We start from the raw sequence: 15,410 nt of genomic DNA on the forward strand, positions 1-15,410 counted from the left end.
CTCTCACTCTGTGCCATCCCTTTCACCAGGGGTCTGATTCAGGGCAAGTGAAAGAAGCTTTTCACCAAGTAGCCCAAACATTGGTCTCCTTTTTAAGGTCTTGCTTGAGTTATCACACGTCCGGCTTGGGTATCATCCTCGCTGCCGGACAAGGACACTTTTCCTCTACTTGTTTGAATTCCAGTGAGGCATTTGGGGTGCTCCGTAGCTCATGTAATGTTCTTCACTAACAGATCCCCTGTGGGTCCACTTACTTTTTAGGCTGTTACATATAATTGAATGACTATGGAATATATTAATCTGAGAGAAGAGTCTTTCTCTCTCCCTTTTTTTTATAGTGCTGGAAAATAAATGCTGAATGTAAGAGTGTGTTGTAGAGATTTGCTCTTAGATATCTTTTTTTTTTTTAATTTAGAGAGGAAGAGCATGAGTGAGGGAGAGGGGCGGAGGGAGAGAATCTGAAGCAGGTTCCATGCTCAGTGCAGAACCTGAAATGGGGCCAGTGCGGGTTTCGGTCCCATGACCCTGGGATCATGACCTGAACTGAAGAGTCAGAGGTTTCACCGACTGAGCCACCCAGGCACCCTGCTCTTAGATATTTCTGAAAAAAAGGTTATCAGTAATGTGATAGAATACATTACCAACTCTGGTAGTTAATTATAGTGAAGGCTTAACGTATTTATAAAGGTAGAAATCTAATTGCAGGCCTTGCTGACTTTATGTGAGGTACTGGCATTAAAAAAGCACAGTTACCAGAAACACAACTCCTCAGCGTAACTTGGGATAGTTTTGTGTTGGTGAAATACCCCAAAAGGTAAACGTGGACACTGTGATTTTGGTGCCTTGCCTGAGATTTAGAAAATAATGTAATATCTTGCTTAAGCAGTGAGCATCCATGAGGTAACAAGAAACCCATTTTGTGTTTTTGAGGACACATTCCAATCACACCATCAACAGTGTAGCACCAGGAGTCCTTTTTTGTACCCTCTTAAGAATTTCTGCCTACTTAGCCAAGGTCTGGTGAATCCAAGTTGCTCATGTCTATTTCATGAGAAATCATTACAAGTGTCATTTTCTAAATACACTCAGAAATACATCTTTGACTTTTCCTGTTTTTCTATAGACAGTTTTTATCCTACTGCTGTTCTTCTTACTTCTCACCAGTTGTTTGAATTGGCAGTTCACTGTCCACTATTGGCCCCCCAGCCTTTTAGGCCAGGAGCGCTCCACACTGTCTTGACCATTTATAAAATTGGGAGAAGACAAACGTCTGACTTTTTTCTTCCTCTTGGTATCTTTCTTTAAAGATAAGATTAGTCTTTCTTTAAAGACTAATTTGTTATCAAATTGTTGAAACGTATATGGACTCCTACTATATAAATCTCACGTGGGGCGTCTGGGTGGCTTAGTCGGTTAAGCGTCCGACTTTCGCTTAGGTCATGATCTCGCGGTTCGTGGGTTCGAGCCCCGCTCGGGCTCTGTGCTGACTGTCAGCTCAGAGCCTGGAGCCTGTTTCAGTCTGTGACTCCCTCTCTCTCTGACCCTCCCCTGCTCACGCTGTCTCTCTCTCTCTCTCTCCTAGAAATAAATAAAACATTTAAAAAAAATAAATAAATAAATCTCACGTGCTTACTTAAGAAAATCAGTTAAGGAAATTAAGGAAATGAAAACAACTCCGTTAACCAAATCAAGGTGTTTGTATCATACTGTTTGTAACAGTGTCACAAAGTGATGTGGTAACTTACTGTTTTAAGAGCCTTTTGTAAAGTGTCATACCATGTAATTCTTTAAATTAGATCCCTTTAGATCTAACTAAATTAGATCTAATCTAATTAGATCTCTGTAACATCCCTTTGAAATGGATACAATAGATAATATCCTTCATGTTTTTCACACCAGTGTATTTCAGTCCCTGGACAGTAAGCATCACCTAGTTGCCTATTAGTTGCCTATTAGAAATCAGATTGTCTGGCCCCATCTCATACCTTTTGAATCAGAAATTCTAGGGCTGAAATCTAAGAACTTTTTTTTTTTTTTTTTTTTTTGGCCCCATCCCTTGAACCAAGGCATGTTAGCACTTGGATCCAACTAAGAAACTGTTTTAAAAGGTTCTCTGGGCAGCGCCTAGGTGTCTCAGTCAGTTAAGTAACTGACTTTTGATTTCTGTTCAGGGCATGATCTCAAGGTTCAAGCCCTGTGTCTGGCTCTGTGCTGTTTGGGATTCTGTCTCTCCCTTTCTCTCTGCCCTTCCCCTGCTCTCATGCCCTCTCTCTCTAAATAAATAAATAAACATTAAAAAAAATTTCTCTGGGTCATCCTAATGCACACAAAGTTTATGCAGCACTGGTTTAAACATAAAAATACTATGATTCATAGACACAAAATTATATATATAGTATCAAATGCTGCAAAACAAGATATCTAGGACTTTGGACCTCTGGTTAGATTTTTTTCCCCTCATAGAGAAAAAGTAATCCATTTAAAAATGTACAACCAAAATTAGGAAGTATGGCTAAGTGTTAATAGTGGACTCATGATGGATAACAAGAGCTGAAGAAGTGGGCAGAAGCGATTTATGTTTGGGGCACGTGGGTGGCTCCGTCACTTAAGCGTCCAGCTCTTGATTTCGGCTCAGGTCATGGTCTCAACGGTTTGTGAGTTCCAGCCCTGCATTGGTCTCTGCACTGATAGCATAGACCCTCCTTGGGATTCTCTCTCTCCCTCCCTCTCTCTGCCCTCCCCCAACTTGTTCATTCTCTCTCTCTCTTAAAATAAAGAAATCAACTATAAAAAATATTTTTGTGGGGCGCCTGGGTGGCTCAGTCGGGTAAGTGTCCGACTTCGGCTCAGGTCATGATCTCACGGTTTGTGGGTTCGAGCCCCGCGTCGGGCTCTGTGCTGACAGCTAGCTCAGAGCCTGGAGCCTCTTTCAGATTCTGTGTCTCCCTCTCTCTCTGACCCTCCCCTGCTCACGCTGTCTCTCTCTGTCCCAGAAAAAAATAAAACATAAAAAAATAAAAAAATATTTTTGTTTATTTAAAACATGACTTAAATACGTGACTCTAATAAAAAAAATTCTTTTACAGTTTAATTTACCAGCTGGCTATGTGGGACTCGTATTCCTGGGTTTGGCACTATCCTACTCCATTTCGTCACCACTGTTTGGTTTACTGAGTGATAAAATACCAGTACGTATACTTAATCTACATTTGAGAAACACTTTTGTATATTTAGACGGGTGGGCTTTCTAGCCATTTGTCTGGAACTCTAGAGATCCATTGATTAGAACTGACATTCAATTTAAAAGAAAAATTTTAGCTTATTACTATTTAATTGAGAAATAAAATTGTAAGATATTGAAAGTGTGCATCATGGTGATTCGAGATCCGAATACGTTGTGAAAGGATGTCCTCCGTTGAGTTAATTAACACATCCATCACCTCTATATTATCTCTCTCTCTTTTTTAAAATTTTATTTGAGGGTGTGAGAACATTTACATTCTACTATATTCAGTTTTTGGAGTTGATGGAGGGGTCCCAGTGCCTTCCTATCTGCCGTCACTCTGAGAACATTTACTTTTAATTGCTTCTTCTGGCGAACATGGGGTCTGTGCTAACAAGACTATTGAAAACTATTGGATTAGACACTTGTAAGGAAGAAACTCACTCGATGCAAAACACATGGATCTGCCTTAATAATTAGGACAGGGGGCCGCCTGGGTGGCTCGTTCAGTGGAACGTCTGGCTCTCAATTTCAGCTCAGGTCACGATATCACAGATCGTGAGTTCGAGCCCCACAGAGCTCTGCACTGTTAGTGGGATTCTCTCTCTGCCCTCGCCCTGCTCACGCTCTCTCTCTCAAAAATAAATAAGCATTAAAAAAATAAAATAAAATAATTACGGCAGAGTCCCAGAGGTAGTTAGGACATGGTCAGACTGAGAGGAGATAATTTAGTTTTTTTTCTGTGGGAATGAAAGATGTACATTGGTGATCCTGTAGCTGTCCTGAGAGAAATTCCCTTCTGTTCTCCTTTGCTTAGGTCTAAGCCATTCACTCCAGATGCCTGGCATACAGTACTCGTAAGTACTGTTAACCAAATCCCAAACTTCTGTGGCTTTAGTGCTTTTTACTTGTTTGCATTTCCCTCTTCATTAAACTTGCATAAATACTTATCAAGGCCTAAATTACATGGAGATTACTTCGTAATCCAGGTGACAAAAAGCAAGTGTCTTAAAGAGTGGGGCTTCTTTTAAGACAGTCTTCTATAACTGAGCAGATATTTTACCCCTAGAATTTTCAGCCTGCTTTCAAGTGGTTTTGAAGGAATAACTTTATTGGGTGCTTTTAAATAATGTGAAGTTTTCAGGAACCGTATCTACCAAGTGATGCTTTATGATGTCTGCTTTTTATTTTTATTTTTTAATTTTTTAAAAATGTTCATTCATGTTTTTGAGAGAAAGAGACACCGTGCTAGTGAGAGAGGGGCAGAAAGAGAGACTGGGAGAGAGAGGGAGACAAAGAATCCAGAACGGGCACCAGACTCTGAGCTGTCAGCACAGAGTCCGACGTGAGGCTCAAACTCACCAAACGTGAGATCATGACCTAAGCCAAAGTCAGATGCTTAACTGACTGAGCCATCCGGGTGCCCCAAGATGACTGCTTTTTAAATTGTTACTTTGGGGATAGTTCATCATGTGTAAAATCTACAATACACGCCCTTCACAAGGAATCCTTGTCCTTAGAAATTCCCTATCTTGGGGTATATTGGCTTGCTTTTCGGTTTACCACTTACCTATTTTCTCTTAAATGTAAAGTTTCATTTTCTGCACTTATTTGGATTTTTAAATGCCATGGTTGGTGTTCTTCAATGATTTTTGTGTATATGCTTTGATTATGGAGGGGCTTTCCCTCTCAGGGATTTTTTGGACTCTGCTTCTCTTTACCAGCATCTCAGGAAGTGGTTTCTGGTTTGGGGAAACATAATCACAGCAGGATGCTACGTGCTCTTGGGACCTATCCCAATCATGCACATTCAAAGGTAATTTTTTTTCCTTCTTCTGTATTTTTGGCTGAATAGCATTAAGAATTATTTAAGAAACTTTGTGTGATGCTAGTATGGTTTTGTATTTCAAACCTAATTATTTAAATAATCACTTTGATTTAGGACTATATTGCACTATTGGTTGGGCTGGCGGTGTTCTCCCTTATTTAGGAGCTGGCACTGGTACAAGCAAATAGAAGTGCATCACGTCTGTATCAAATGCAAAAAAATGCTTCTCCCTTTATGTTTCAATTGCACACTTGTTTGTACTTTGTTTCCAGAATAGCATTTGTTGCTGCCTCCCTTCGCTGATAGTTCTTAAAATGTGTTTTTGCTTTTTCTACTCCTCAATCCTTGAGGCTGGGATCAAATTGTTTTTTTGTTTCTTTGTTTCTTTATCATGTAGTACCTCCTCATTAGAGCCTAGTAAATAAATGTACTTTATTTGCTAAAATACAGGGAGCTGAGAGCTTTTCAGCTGGTTCTGGGGGATAAAGCGTGACACAGAAAGAGCAAGGATCTCAGAGTCCTTCACATTTGGGTTTGCATTTTGCTTTGCCACTTACTAGATATGTGAACTTGGGCAAATCCTTTAGTTTCCAAGAGCCTCTGTTTTCTTATCTCCAAAAAGGAGCGGATAATGGTGCTTACTTGGCAGAATATTGCTGCAAGGATTCAATGCGGTAGTGGATGTTAAGTAACTAGCACAGTGCAAGAAATGGAGCAAATTAGTTTCCTGTCTTTCTTTACCACTTCCCTTCTATACCATTTTTTTCTGCCAATTGAATTTCAAAGCCAAGTGATTGAAGGAGCGGCATTAACATTTACCCAATTTTGAAAAGATTTCATGTGGTGATAAGAGGGCACGTGACATGTGTGACCAAAGAAATTGGGGTATTGTGGTAAATTAATCCCCCAACCCCCTCAAAGTGGGAGGAGCTAGAGGTGCGGTCTTTGAATGAAGTGGGATCTGATGGGAATGAGGCCTGAAGCAAGCTCTTCTGGGATTCGGCCTGCCCTCCTTAACTTGAGCTCTGTGTCTTATCAACATGCTAACGTTGTTTTGTTTTGTTTCATTTTCCAAAACCCTTTTGCAGTCAGCTCTGGCTGCTGGTGCTGATACTAGTCTTGAACGGCATCTCTGCTGGAATGAGTATAATTCCAACCTTCCCGGAGATTCTCGCTTGCGCATAGTAAGTGACTTCTGTGCTTGAGGGGCTGTGTTGCAGATAGCAGTGAGCCTTGCCGGTGTTCTTGAATTTCTCAGTTTTGTAGGATGTTGGATTTTTTTCCCCACAAGACCAAATCTTCATGATTTTAGGTCACACAATATTCTGGTACAAATACTATATGCAATAAAACTGCAATTTAAATGAAAATACAGTAAAACCTTGGTTTGTGACCATAATTCATTCCAGAAACACGCTTATAATCCAAAGCGCTTGTATATCAAAGCGAATTTCCCCTTAAGAAATGATGGAAACTCAGATGATTCGTTTCACAACCCAAAAATATTCATATAAAAGTGATTCCAATACTGTAATGCAATACAAAATAATAAACTATAAAATATAAAGAACAGTAAACAAATTAACCCGCACTTACCTTTGAAAACATTTGTGGCGAGTGTGAGAGAGACAAGAGAGAGGAGGGTTATTGTGTAGGACGACTTTCACTGTCACTAGGGTCTATCTATTGGCTCAATAGAATCTTTTTCTTTTTGTGCAGTGTTAACAAGGAACCTATCCAATGACACTTGCTTTTGCCTCTTTTTGAGGATTTTGAGGAAATGTGACATTGCATTGATGATCACCACAATCCTATAGCGAGAGAGAGAGACAGAGAACGCCATTGCCTCGGTTGTGATCATGTGACATTCGGTGTCACATCCTATTATTCATCAAGTTAAAATTTGTTAGACATGTTTGAACATCTTGCAGAACACTCATAGAACAAGTCACTTGGAACTCAAGGTTTTACTGTATACAGTACTATTAATACAATGATAGATAAAATGAGTTGTGGATAGAGGCTTGACTTGGTTGATGCCAGGAACAGATATACTTCTGAAAAGCTAAAGCACGATGGAAAGACCTCAGTGCTTCCTTCTCATGGAGAAGGTCCATACAAGGGCATACAGTGACCAGGTAAAAGGATTCTAGTCCCATTTCTGGAAGGGGGGGGAAGGGGCAGTCCCCACACCACCAAGCAATTCTCCAAAACCAGCGAGGTGTCCTACAGTGCACCATCCAGCGATAACATTGGATCCCACAGGTGAAGGGCTCCATCCCACAGACTTCCCTCTGCTTCACCTGCTAGTTGCAAGTCCAGTTGTTACACGTGCTTCTGACCAACTGGCCTGTCAATCAGAGGTTACCTTGATGACCTCCTTAAAGTTCAACTAATTTACTAGAGTGACTCACAGAACTTAGGAATCCAGTGTACTCGTTAGATTTAATGATTTGTTACAAAAGAGATTAAAGGATATGAATCAACAGCCAGATGAAAAGACATGTTGAGTAACCTGAACAAAAGAACTTTTACCCTCGTGGTTTTGGGGCCCCGGCACACTGGCATGTGGAAAGGTTCTGGTTTACCAACTCAGTAGCCCTCTCACCCTGTCCTTTTGGGGTTTTTCTGGACACCTACAAATCCATGATTGAGTAATCACTCACCATTGGCCACTAATTCCATCTCCAGCCACCGGCCCCTCTTCAGAGGTGGGAGGGTTCTGGGTTTGGGAGTTCTAACCGCTCCAATCACACGGTTGTCTCTCTGGGCGACCAGCCCCTAAAATTCATCACATTAACATAAAAAAAGGTACTTGTGGGGCGCCTGGGTGGCTTAGTCGGTTAAGCATCCGACTTTCACTTGGGTCATGTTCTCGCGGTTCGTGGGTTCGAGCCCCGCGTCGGGCTCAGTGCTGACTGCCAGCTCAGAGCCTGGAGCCTGTTTCGGAGTCTGTGTCTCCCTCTCTGACCCTCCCCTGCTCACGCTGTCTCTCTCTCTCCTAGAAATAAATAAAACATTAAAAAAAAAAAAGGTACTTGAAATTATTTGAGTGACTTAAGAAATTCCAAGGGTGTTAAGGGCTCTATGCTGGAAACAGGAGGAAGACCAAAGAGCCAGGCTTTTCTCACTTGGCCATCCGTGTTGTTTACGAGGCATGATGATGAAGAACTCCACATGAACCAGAGCAGGGAGATATCAGTGGGGTCGATCCAACATATTTCTGAGGAATAGGGAGTGGCCTCGGTGTTTTCTAAAAGTTGCCCATTATTCTCTTTGCATGTTTATCTCATTTTAAGACTTTTTTTTAAATTAGGGGGCACCTGAGTAGCTCAGTCAGTTTAGCGTCCGACTTTGGCTCTGGTCATGATCTCGCGGGTTCATGAGTTCAAGCCCTACATGGGCTTGCTGCTGTCAGCAGGGAGCCCAAATCTGATCATCTATCCCTCTCTTTTTACCCCTCCTATACTCACCCTCTCTTCTCAAAAATAAATCATAAAAAAAAAGAATTTCTTTATTGTATATTTTTATGAGACTTCTTGCAAGCGGGTCATGATTCTTAATATCCTATTTTAGATATGCAATAAGATTAATTTTAGAAAACCATGGAGTAAACATAACTGAAAATTCCTTCAAATTAGATTAGGTTTTATCTTAGAAACAAAGTGTTCTGTCTGATGGTTCTTCCATAGTCAAGGTTCACCCATCCAGGACTCCAGATGGAAATGGGATAGGCACCACTCATTCTTTGTGTGTGTGTATAAAGTTTGTTTTTATTTATTTTATTTTATTTATTTTTCAATAGTTTATTGTCAAGTTGGTTTCCATATAACACCCAGTGCTCATCCCAACTAGTGCCTTCCTTCATGCCCATAGTCTCTCTCTATTTTTTTTAACGTTTATTCATTTTGGGGAGACAGAGTGTGAACCGGGGAGGGGCAAAGAGAGGGAGATGCAGAATCTGAAGCAAGCTCCAGGCTCTGAGATGTCAGCACAGAGCCCAACGTGGGGCTGAACCGTGAGATCATGTCCTAAGCCAAAGTCAGCCACTTGACCGAGCTACCCAGGCACCTCCAGATTACTCCCAGTCTCTTTAGTTTATCCATCACACACTGTTCTTGGCTTTCACACAAGTTTCCGTATTCATAACAAATCTACTCTTGTCTCTTCGCAGCGAAAATGGATTTGAAGAAGGATTAAGTACCTTAGGACTTGTGTCAGGTCTCTTCAGTGCCATGTGGTCAGTTGGGTGAGTAACCATTTCGTTCACACTTGCAAGATGGAAAATACATACATTTGCAGGAAGACATTGACACTGAGAGAGGTCTGAAGAGTTGCCCAAAGGCACCTCATTCATTTGGGCAGAGCTGAGGTTCTAACCCACACCCTCTGACTCCAAGATCGGTGGTTATACTAACAGTTTAATACCTAATCAAAGTGGTCCCCATATATGTTGTCTTAAGTGATCTTTCAAAGTTCTTTGAACAGGAGCATGGCTCAGTACTCCTCATTCATTTGTTTTGTTTTTATTCTTTTCTAGTTCTGAGGAATAACTGTATGCTGGAACTGTAGACCATCCCCATAAATATGTACAGACTTAAGTTCTTTTAAATACAATTGTTGAGAACGATAGAGGGAATAATATAAGGATTCTTTTGCATGCATGTCACCTTTTTAAAATTTTTATGTAAGACATTGGGGCGCCTGGGTGGCTTAGTCGGTTAAGCATCCGACTTTCGCTTAGGTCATGATCTCGCAGTTCGTGGGTTCGAGCCCCGCGTCGGGCTCTGTGCTGACTGCCAGCTCAGAGCCTGGAGACTGTTTCAGAGTCTGTGTCTCCCTCTCTCTCCGACCCTCCCCTGTTCATGCTGTCTCTCTCTCTACTAGAAATAAATAAAAATATTTAAAAAAATAAAATAAAATAAAATTTTTACTTAAGAAACCAACTTTTTAGAAGCAGTTATAATTTTAGGATTGTTTAAAAAGATTTAAACATCATCATTATCAGGTAGCATTGTTTTGTCACACCCAATGTTTCCCCACAAGAGTTGGTTTCTGTCTTTAGTACTTACAGTTCCAATTTACTTATTTTGTATCTTTTTTTTAATGTTCTGTTTATTTTTGAGAGAGAGCGTGAGCAGGGGAGGGACAGGGAGGGAGACACAGAATCCAAAGACAGGCTCCAGGCTCTGAACTAGCTGTCAGCACAGAGCCTGACGCGGGGCTCAAACCCACAAACCGTGAGATCATGACCTGAGCTGAAGTAGGATGCTTAACCAACTGAGCCACCCAGGTGCCCCTTGCAGTTCCAATTTAATGAAGATCTATGATTAAGGGATCATGCAGCCTTTAGAAATATTTTTTTTACACCATTTAATATGCTTTCTTCTTTTCATTGTTAGTGCTTTTATAGGACCCACACTGGGTGGATTTCTGTATGAGAAAATTGGTTTTGAATGGGCAGCCGCTGTGCAAGGTCTTTGGGCTTTGACAAGTGTGAGTTGTCAGTCTTTTGTTTTCCTCTTCCTTACATTCGTGGAGAAGTGTGACTTAGAGCATTGTCATTAACCGTTCCTTTAATTATGTTGCAGGGATTAGTGATGGGCCTATTTTACCTGTGGGAGCACTCCCGGAGAAAAAGGTATGGTCAGTTCTTGAGCTAATTTTTTTCCCTTTAAAAGTCAGCCTTTTGGGGCACCTGGGTGGTTCAGTCAGTTAAGCATCCAACTTCAGCCCAGGTCATGATCTCGCAGTTTGTTGGGTTTGAGCCCTGAGCTGTCAGCACAGAGCCTGGAGCCTGCTTCAGAGTCTGTATCTCCCCTTCTCTCTGTCCCTCCCCTGCTCGTGCTGTGTCTCTCTCTGTTTCTCAAAAATAAATATATGATAAAAAAAAATTAAAAAAAAAAGTCTGCCTTTTAAACACCTGGGTGGCTCAGTTGGTTAAGCATCAGACTCTTGATTTTGGCTCAGGTCATGATCTCACAGTTGGGTTCGTGTGTTCCAGCCCCTTGTGGGCTTTGCACTGACTTGTGGAGCCTCTTTGGGATTCTCTTCTCTCTCTCTCTCTCTGACCCTCCCCTGCTTGTGCACTCTCTGTCTCTCAAAATAAATAAGCATTAAAAAAAGAAAAGTTAACCCCGGGGAAGTGGCAAAGAAATAATCATTTTACACTCATCCTTCAGTCAGCAGATTTCTGAGCATTGTAAGCCTCATCGCTTGGTAGGTACATTTAGGGGGAAAGGTAGAGATGCAGGTACTGGGTTTTTTTAAGATGAGAAATATTTGAAATTTTTTTAAATGTTTTATTTATTTTTGAGAGAGAGAGACAGCGTAAGCAAGGGAGGGCAGAGAGAGAGGGAGACACAGAATCTGAAGCAGGCTTCCCGTTCTGAGCTAGCTATCAGCACAGAGCCCGACATGGGGCTCGAACCCACAAACCGGGAGATCATGGCCTGAGCCGATGTCGGACGCTTAACCGACTGAGCCACCCAGGTGCCTTTTAAGATGAGAAATGTTAAGGTTCTCCTCTTTTTCTCTTCAATGCAGATCTAAACTCCAGAATATCCTCAGCACAGAAGAAGAACGAAGTGCTCTCTTACCCGATGAAATCTAACCTTAAGAATCCAGGATGGATACCCATGGGGAGACCGATGCTCCTGGCCTTGAACATCAAAGTTGAAAGGGCTTTCTTACTATCACACATCAAACTCTACAGACCCTACACCAGCATCCTGAAAGTCGCAACATACTTTTGGATAATCCTGTATTGGGCTTTCCTGAAAAGCTGGCCATATGTGAAACATTAAGTATGAGAAGAGCAGCTGAGAATCAGCAAAAGTGTGTTTTTAGGTGATCAGATTTGTCCTTGAAGACATTACTGACTCCAGGTCTCCTGTTTCCTCTGTTTACTTTTTATTCTAAATGCACTAATTCTGTGAATGTACCTTTTCTTTATTAACAGGGAAATAAATGAATTAATTTGATATGCCTGAAAGTAATACAAAGATTACTCAAAATGTATAGAATAGAATAGTTACTGTGAAATCAGTTTTTTAAAAGACATGCTTTCTCTGGGGATAAAATTTTTGTTCTTTCCAAAAGGCAGAATTCCTGCCAGCCATGCAAAAGTTGTATTCCCAGGCCCTAGCTCTTCTAGAAGTTTTATTTGTGTGAAAGTTACAAGAATACTGTACTTTAGATTTTCACTTTTGTAATGTACTTTGAATTATGATCTGGATTTATAAACAATACTTAGTATAACATTACTTATTTCCCTGAATGTCCCTATTTCAGTTCTACCACCTGTTTGTTTTTTTTTTAAACCTACTTCTGGTAGATGTGTCCCATTCCTAAAGCAAGTAAGCCCAGACGATTGCTTATTATATTTTAGGGAAGGGGTTTGTCTGACTTCATGTAAAATTCGTGCTGTTACTTTAACTGGATGAATCCCTACTGTGTAATTTTCATACCTCCTGATGTGTTTCCATGGTGTAGTAGCCATGTTTACCCCCCCTTTTTTTAACAGAAGAAATATATTAACTCAAATATATTTATTGAATGACTTCTCTAAACTGACAGTCTGCAATGTGCTAGGACTTTAACCTAGTGTTTAACTGTGATCAAAATAAACACAGTCTCTGCTTTTTGGAACTTCTATTCCAGTGGAATGGACAAACTATAAATAAATACTGGAATCTCCCATTATCTTACAAAGTTGCTATTAAGGGGAAAACATGGTGATAGGAAAGAGAAAGTGGCTGGAGTAATTAGGTGTGGGGTCCTAATTTAGATAAGGCCACTCCTTGAAGGCCAGAGAGGTTTGAACTGAGACCTGAAGGCTGAGAGTGAGGCAGTCATCCCGAGGGAGAGCCTTCCCTTAGGCCGCGCAAAAGGGCTTGACATGGTCAAGAAGACACTGGCCCACGTGGCTGAAATCTAGTAAACAGAGGAGGTTGGGGAGGTAGGAAGGAGCCAGCTTCTCAACAGGGGATGCCAGAATTGATTCATGTTTCAGGAGGGTCCTTGTCTCTAGGTGTGCATGTGAGCAGGGATACAGATTAGCAGGGATGGAGGGAGATCTATGGGAGCTTCCAGAGACAGACATTAGTAGTTTGGACCACGGGGGTGGAGGGTAAAAGATGTGTTTGGGAGTTGAGACAACAGGCCCTGCTCATGTAGAGGGAGAGGAGAGAGGAATTTAGGGGTGACTCAAGAGAATGTGAGTGGATGATGGGGAAAAGGGAGATGGGGAAGAACAGGAGCAAATAAGATCCTGAAGGGGAAAAACAACCCATGATGGGATGCTCTTTACCACCACCAGAGCGAAAAAAATTAAAAGGATGATGGAGATGGAGGTGACAGAGAGCAATCACGTTTTGGAGAACTGGCTTTAATTGCCAAAGTTGAACCTTCACAAATCCCATGAACTCTTCATTGCCCTCCTCCTCCCGCGAAGTCCCTGCGTTGTGAGCACCCCAGAGGGTGATCCAGTACATGCGAGAAGGAGTGGCCGGTCACCTTGCACCCCACTTCCTAGAGTGGAACCAGGATGGAGTGTACCCCTGACCCACTGCACTCGAGTTTCTGCCCAGGGGCCGAGTTAGCCGGTGGACACCTGCAGTTCCCTGCGCTGCCGCACGGGGCCGCTATTAAACCACAGTGGCGGTCGATCCTGCGGCTCCCAGCTGGGGCGTGGCGACCGGGCTCGCGGGGCTCGCAGGCCACGGAGCAGAGCTCTGGACCATCAGCACTATTGACTGTTGGAGTTCAAGGTCAACGCAAAGATTCCAAACACGTGCTTTCAATACACGCCGCCGTCTACCTGTGTACTTACAGACACTATACAAAACCAACTTTGCCACTTCCTCATTTTATGATTTTGCAGGTACTAGAATAGATGACAAAAAAGTTAAATATAGGGGCGCCTGGGTGGCTCAGTGGGTTGGACGGCGGACTTCGGCTCAGGTCATGATCTCACGGTTCGTGGGTTCGAGTTCCGCATTGGGCTCTGTGCTGACAGCTCAGAGCCTGGAGCCTGTTTCGGATTCTGTGTCTCCCTCTCTCTCTGACCCTCCCCTGTTCATGCTGTGTCTCTCTCTCTTTCTCTCTCTCTCTCTCTGAAATAAATAAAACATTAAAAAAGAGTCTTTAAAAAAAAGTTAAATACAGGAGAAGAGAGAGGAACTTTGATCAAAAGGTAGGTCAAAACTATCAGGGAAATCACTGTATGTGTGTTTATATTTTTATATATCCGTATTCCTCTAAATCTAAGAAAGGTGCCCAGCTTGAAAGAAATTTTTTTTTTTAATGAGACTGAATGTAGAATAGTAAATAAATATATAATTTTTTATATTTTTATAATATATAATATAAATAATAAAATATATAATAAGTAAATATATATAACATACAAACTAATCCAAAAGGAAAGTAAAATTAAAAAGGCAAATAAAAATTCACAAATCATTTCTCTGAACCTTTTTTCCCCTTGATAATTGCTGGGAAAAAATAATTTCACCTGCAGTTGAAATAATACAGAAACCATATTTACTCTATACCCAGGCTCCCCGAGTGGTAACATCTTGCAGTAGGACAGCATAATGTTAAAACCAAGATGGAGTCCAGATACAGAACAGCACCCTCCTTCATGTAGTCCTTTCACAGGCATGCCCGCTTCCCTTTCAACCTCACCCCCTCCTTAATCCCAGGCAAGCACTAATATGGCCCCCAGTTCTATAAACTTATCATTTCAAGAACGTTGTGTAAATGGAATCCTATAGTATGTCACTTTGGGGAATTGTTTTTTCTCATTCAGCCAAATGCTCTTTAGATCGTGTACATATCAGTAGTTAATTTCTGTATATTAATGAGTACCAATCCATGGTAGGAAATATACAGTATGTTTATTCATCCACTTAAGGACATCTGGATTATTTCCATTTTATGGTTATAAGCACAAAGTTGCTATGAACATTCATGTACAGGGTTCTTTTTTGTGAACATAAATCTTTACTTCTCTGGGATAAATGCCCAGGTACACAACTGCTAGATTGCTTGACCCTTAATTTTTGCCCCAAATAACCCATTTATTTTACATAGGAAATTTTATTTACACAATAAATGTTAAATATAATATCTTAATGTAATATCCTCTTTACTTGTTTATTAATTTATTGAGATTTAATATGTTAAATATACCCTCTCAAATCTAGGTGGCAAAAGAGGTGAATAATAATACTACATAGCTGACTAATTTTCATTAAATACTGTTAATAATTGAAAAATAAAGAAGCAGGTATCTCTATTTATATACAATCATATCAAAAGGGAATGATCCAAAAAAACTACTATGACAAGAAC

At 41.1% G+C, this 15,410-nt stretch overlaps 1 protein-coding gene across 1 annotated transcript in view; it reads left to right on the forward strand.

Moving 5' to 3' along the window:
- SLC18B1 (solute carrier family 18 member B1) overlaps nucleotides 1-12,750 on the forward strand; it is a 28,424-nt gene extending 15,674 nt beyond the window's left edge. The window contains exons 8-14 of the mRNA XM_077776035.1: nucleotides 3,087-3,188; nucleotides 4,948-5,039; nucleotides 6,140-6,235; nucleotides 9,226-9,300; nucleotides 10,454-10,547; nucleotides 10,643-10,692; nucleotides 11,598-12,750. Coding sequence (XP_077632161.1) covers nucleotides 3,087-3,188; nucleotides 4,948-5,039; nucleotides 6,140-6,235; nucleotides 9,226-9,300; nucleotides 10,454-10,547; nucleotides 10,643-10,692; nucleotides 11,598-11,664 — 576 coding nt within the window. The 3' untranslated portion in view covers nucleotides 11,665-12,750. The remainder of the gene's footprint in view (nucleotides 1-3,086; nucleotides 3,189-4,947; nucleotides 5,040-6,139; nucleotides 6,236-9,225; nucleotides 9,301-10,453; nucleotides 10,548-10,642; nucleotides 10,693-11,597) is intronic.
- Nucleotides 12,751-15,410: the final 2,660 nt, after the last annotated feature.

The sequence above is a fragment of the Crocuta crocuta genome, unplaced genomic scaffold (genome assembly GCF_008692635.1).
Source record: "Crocuta crocuta isolate KB4526 unplaced genomic scaffold, BGI_CrCroc_1.0 scaffold25, whole genome shotgun sequence".
Taxonomy (NCBI): domain Eukaryota; kingdom Metazoa; phylum Chordata; class Mammalia; order Carnivora; family Hyaenidae; genus Crocuta; species Crocuta crocuta.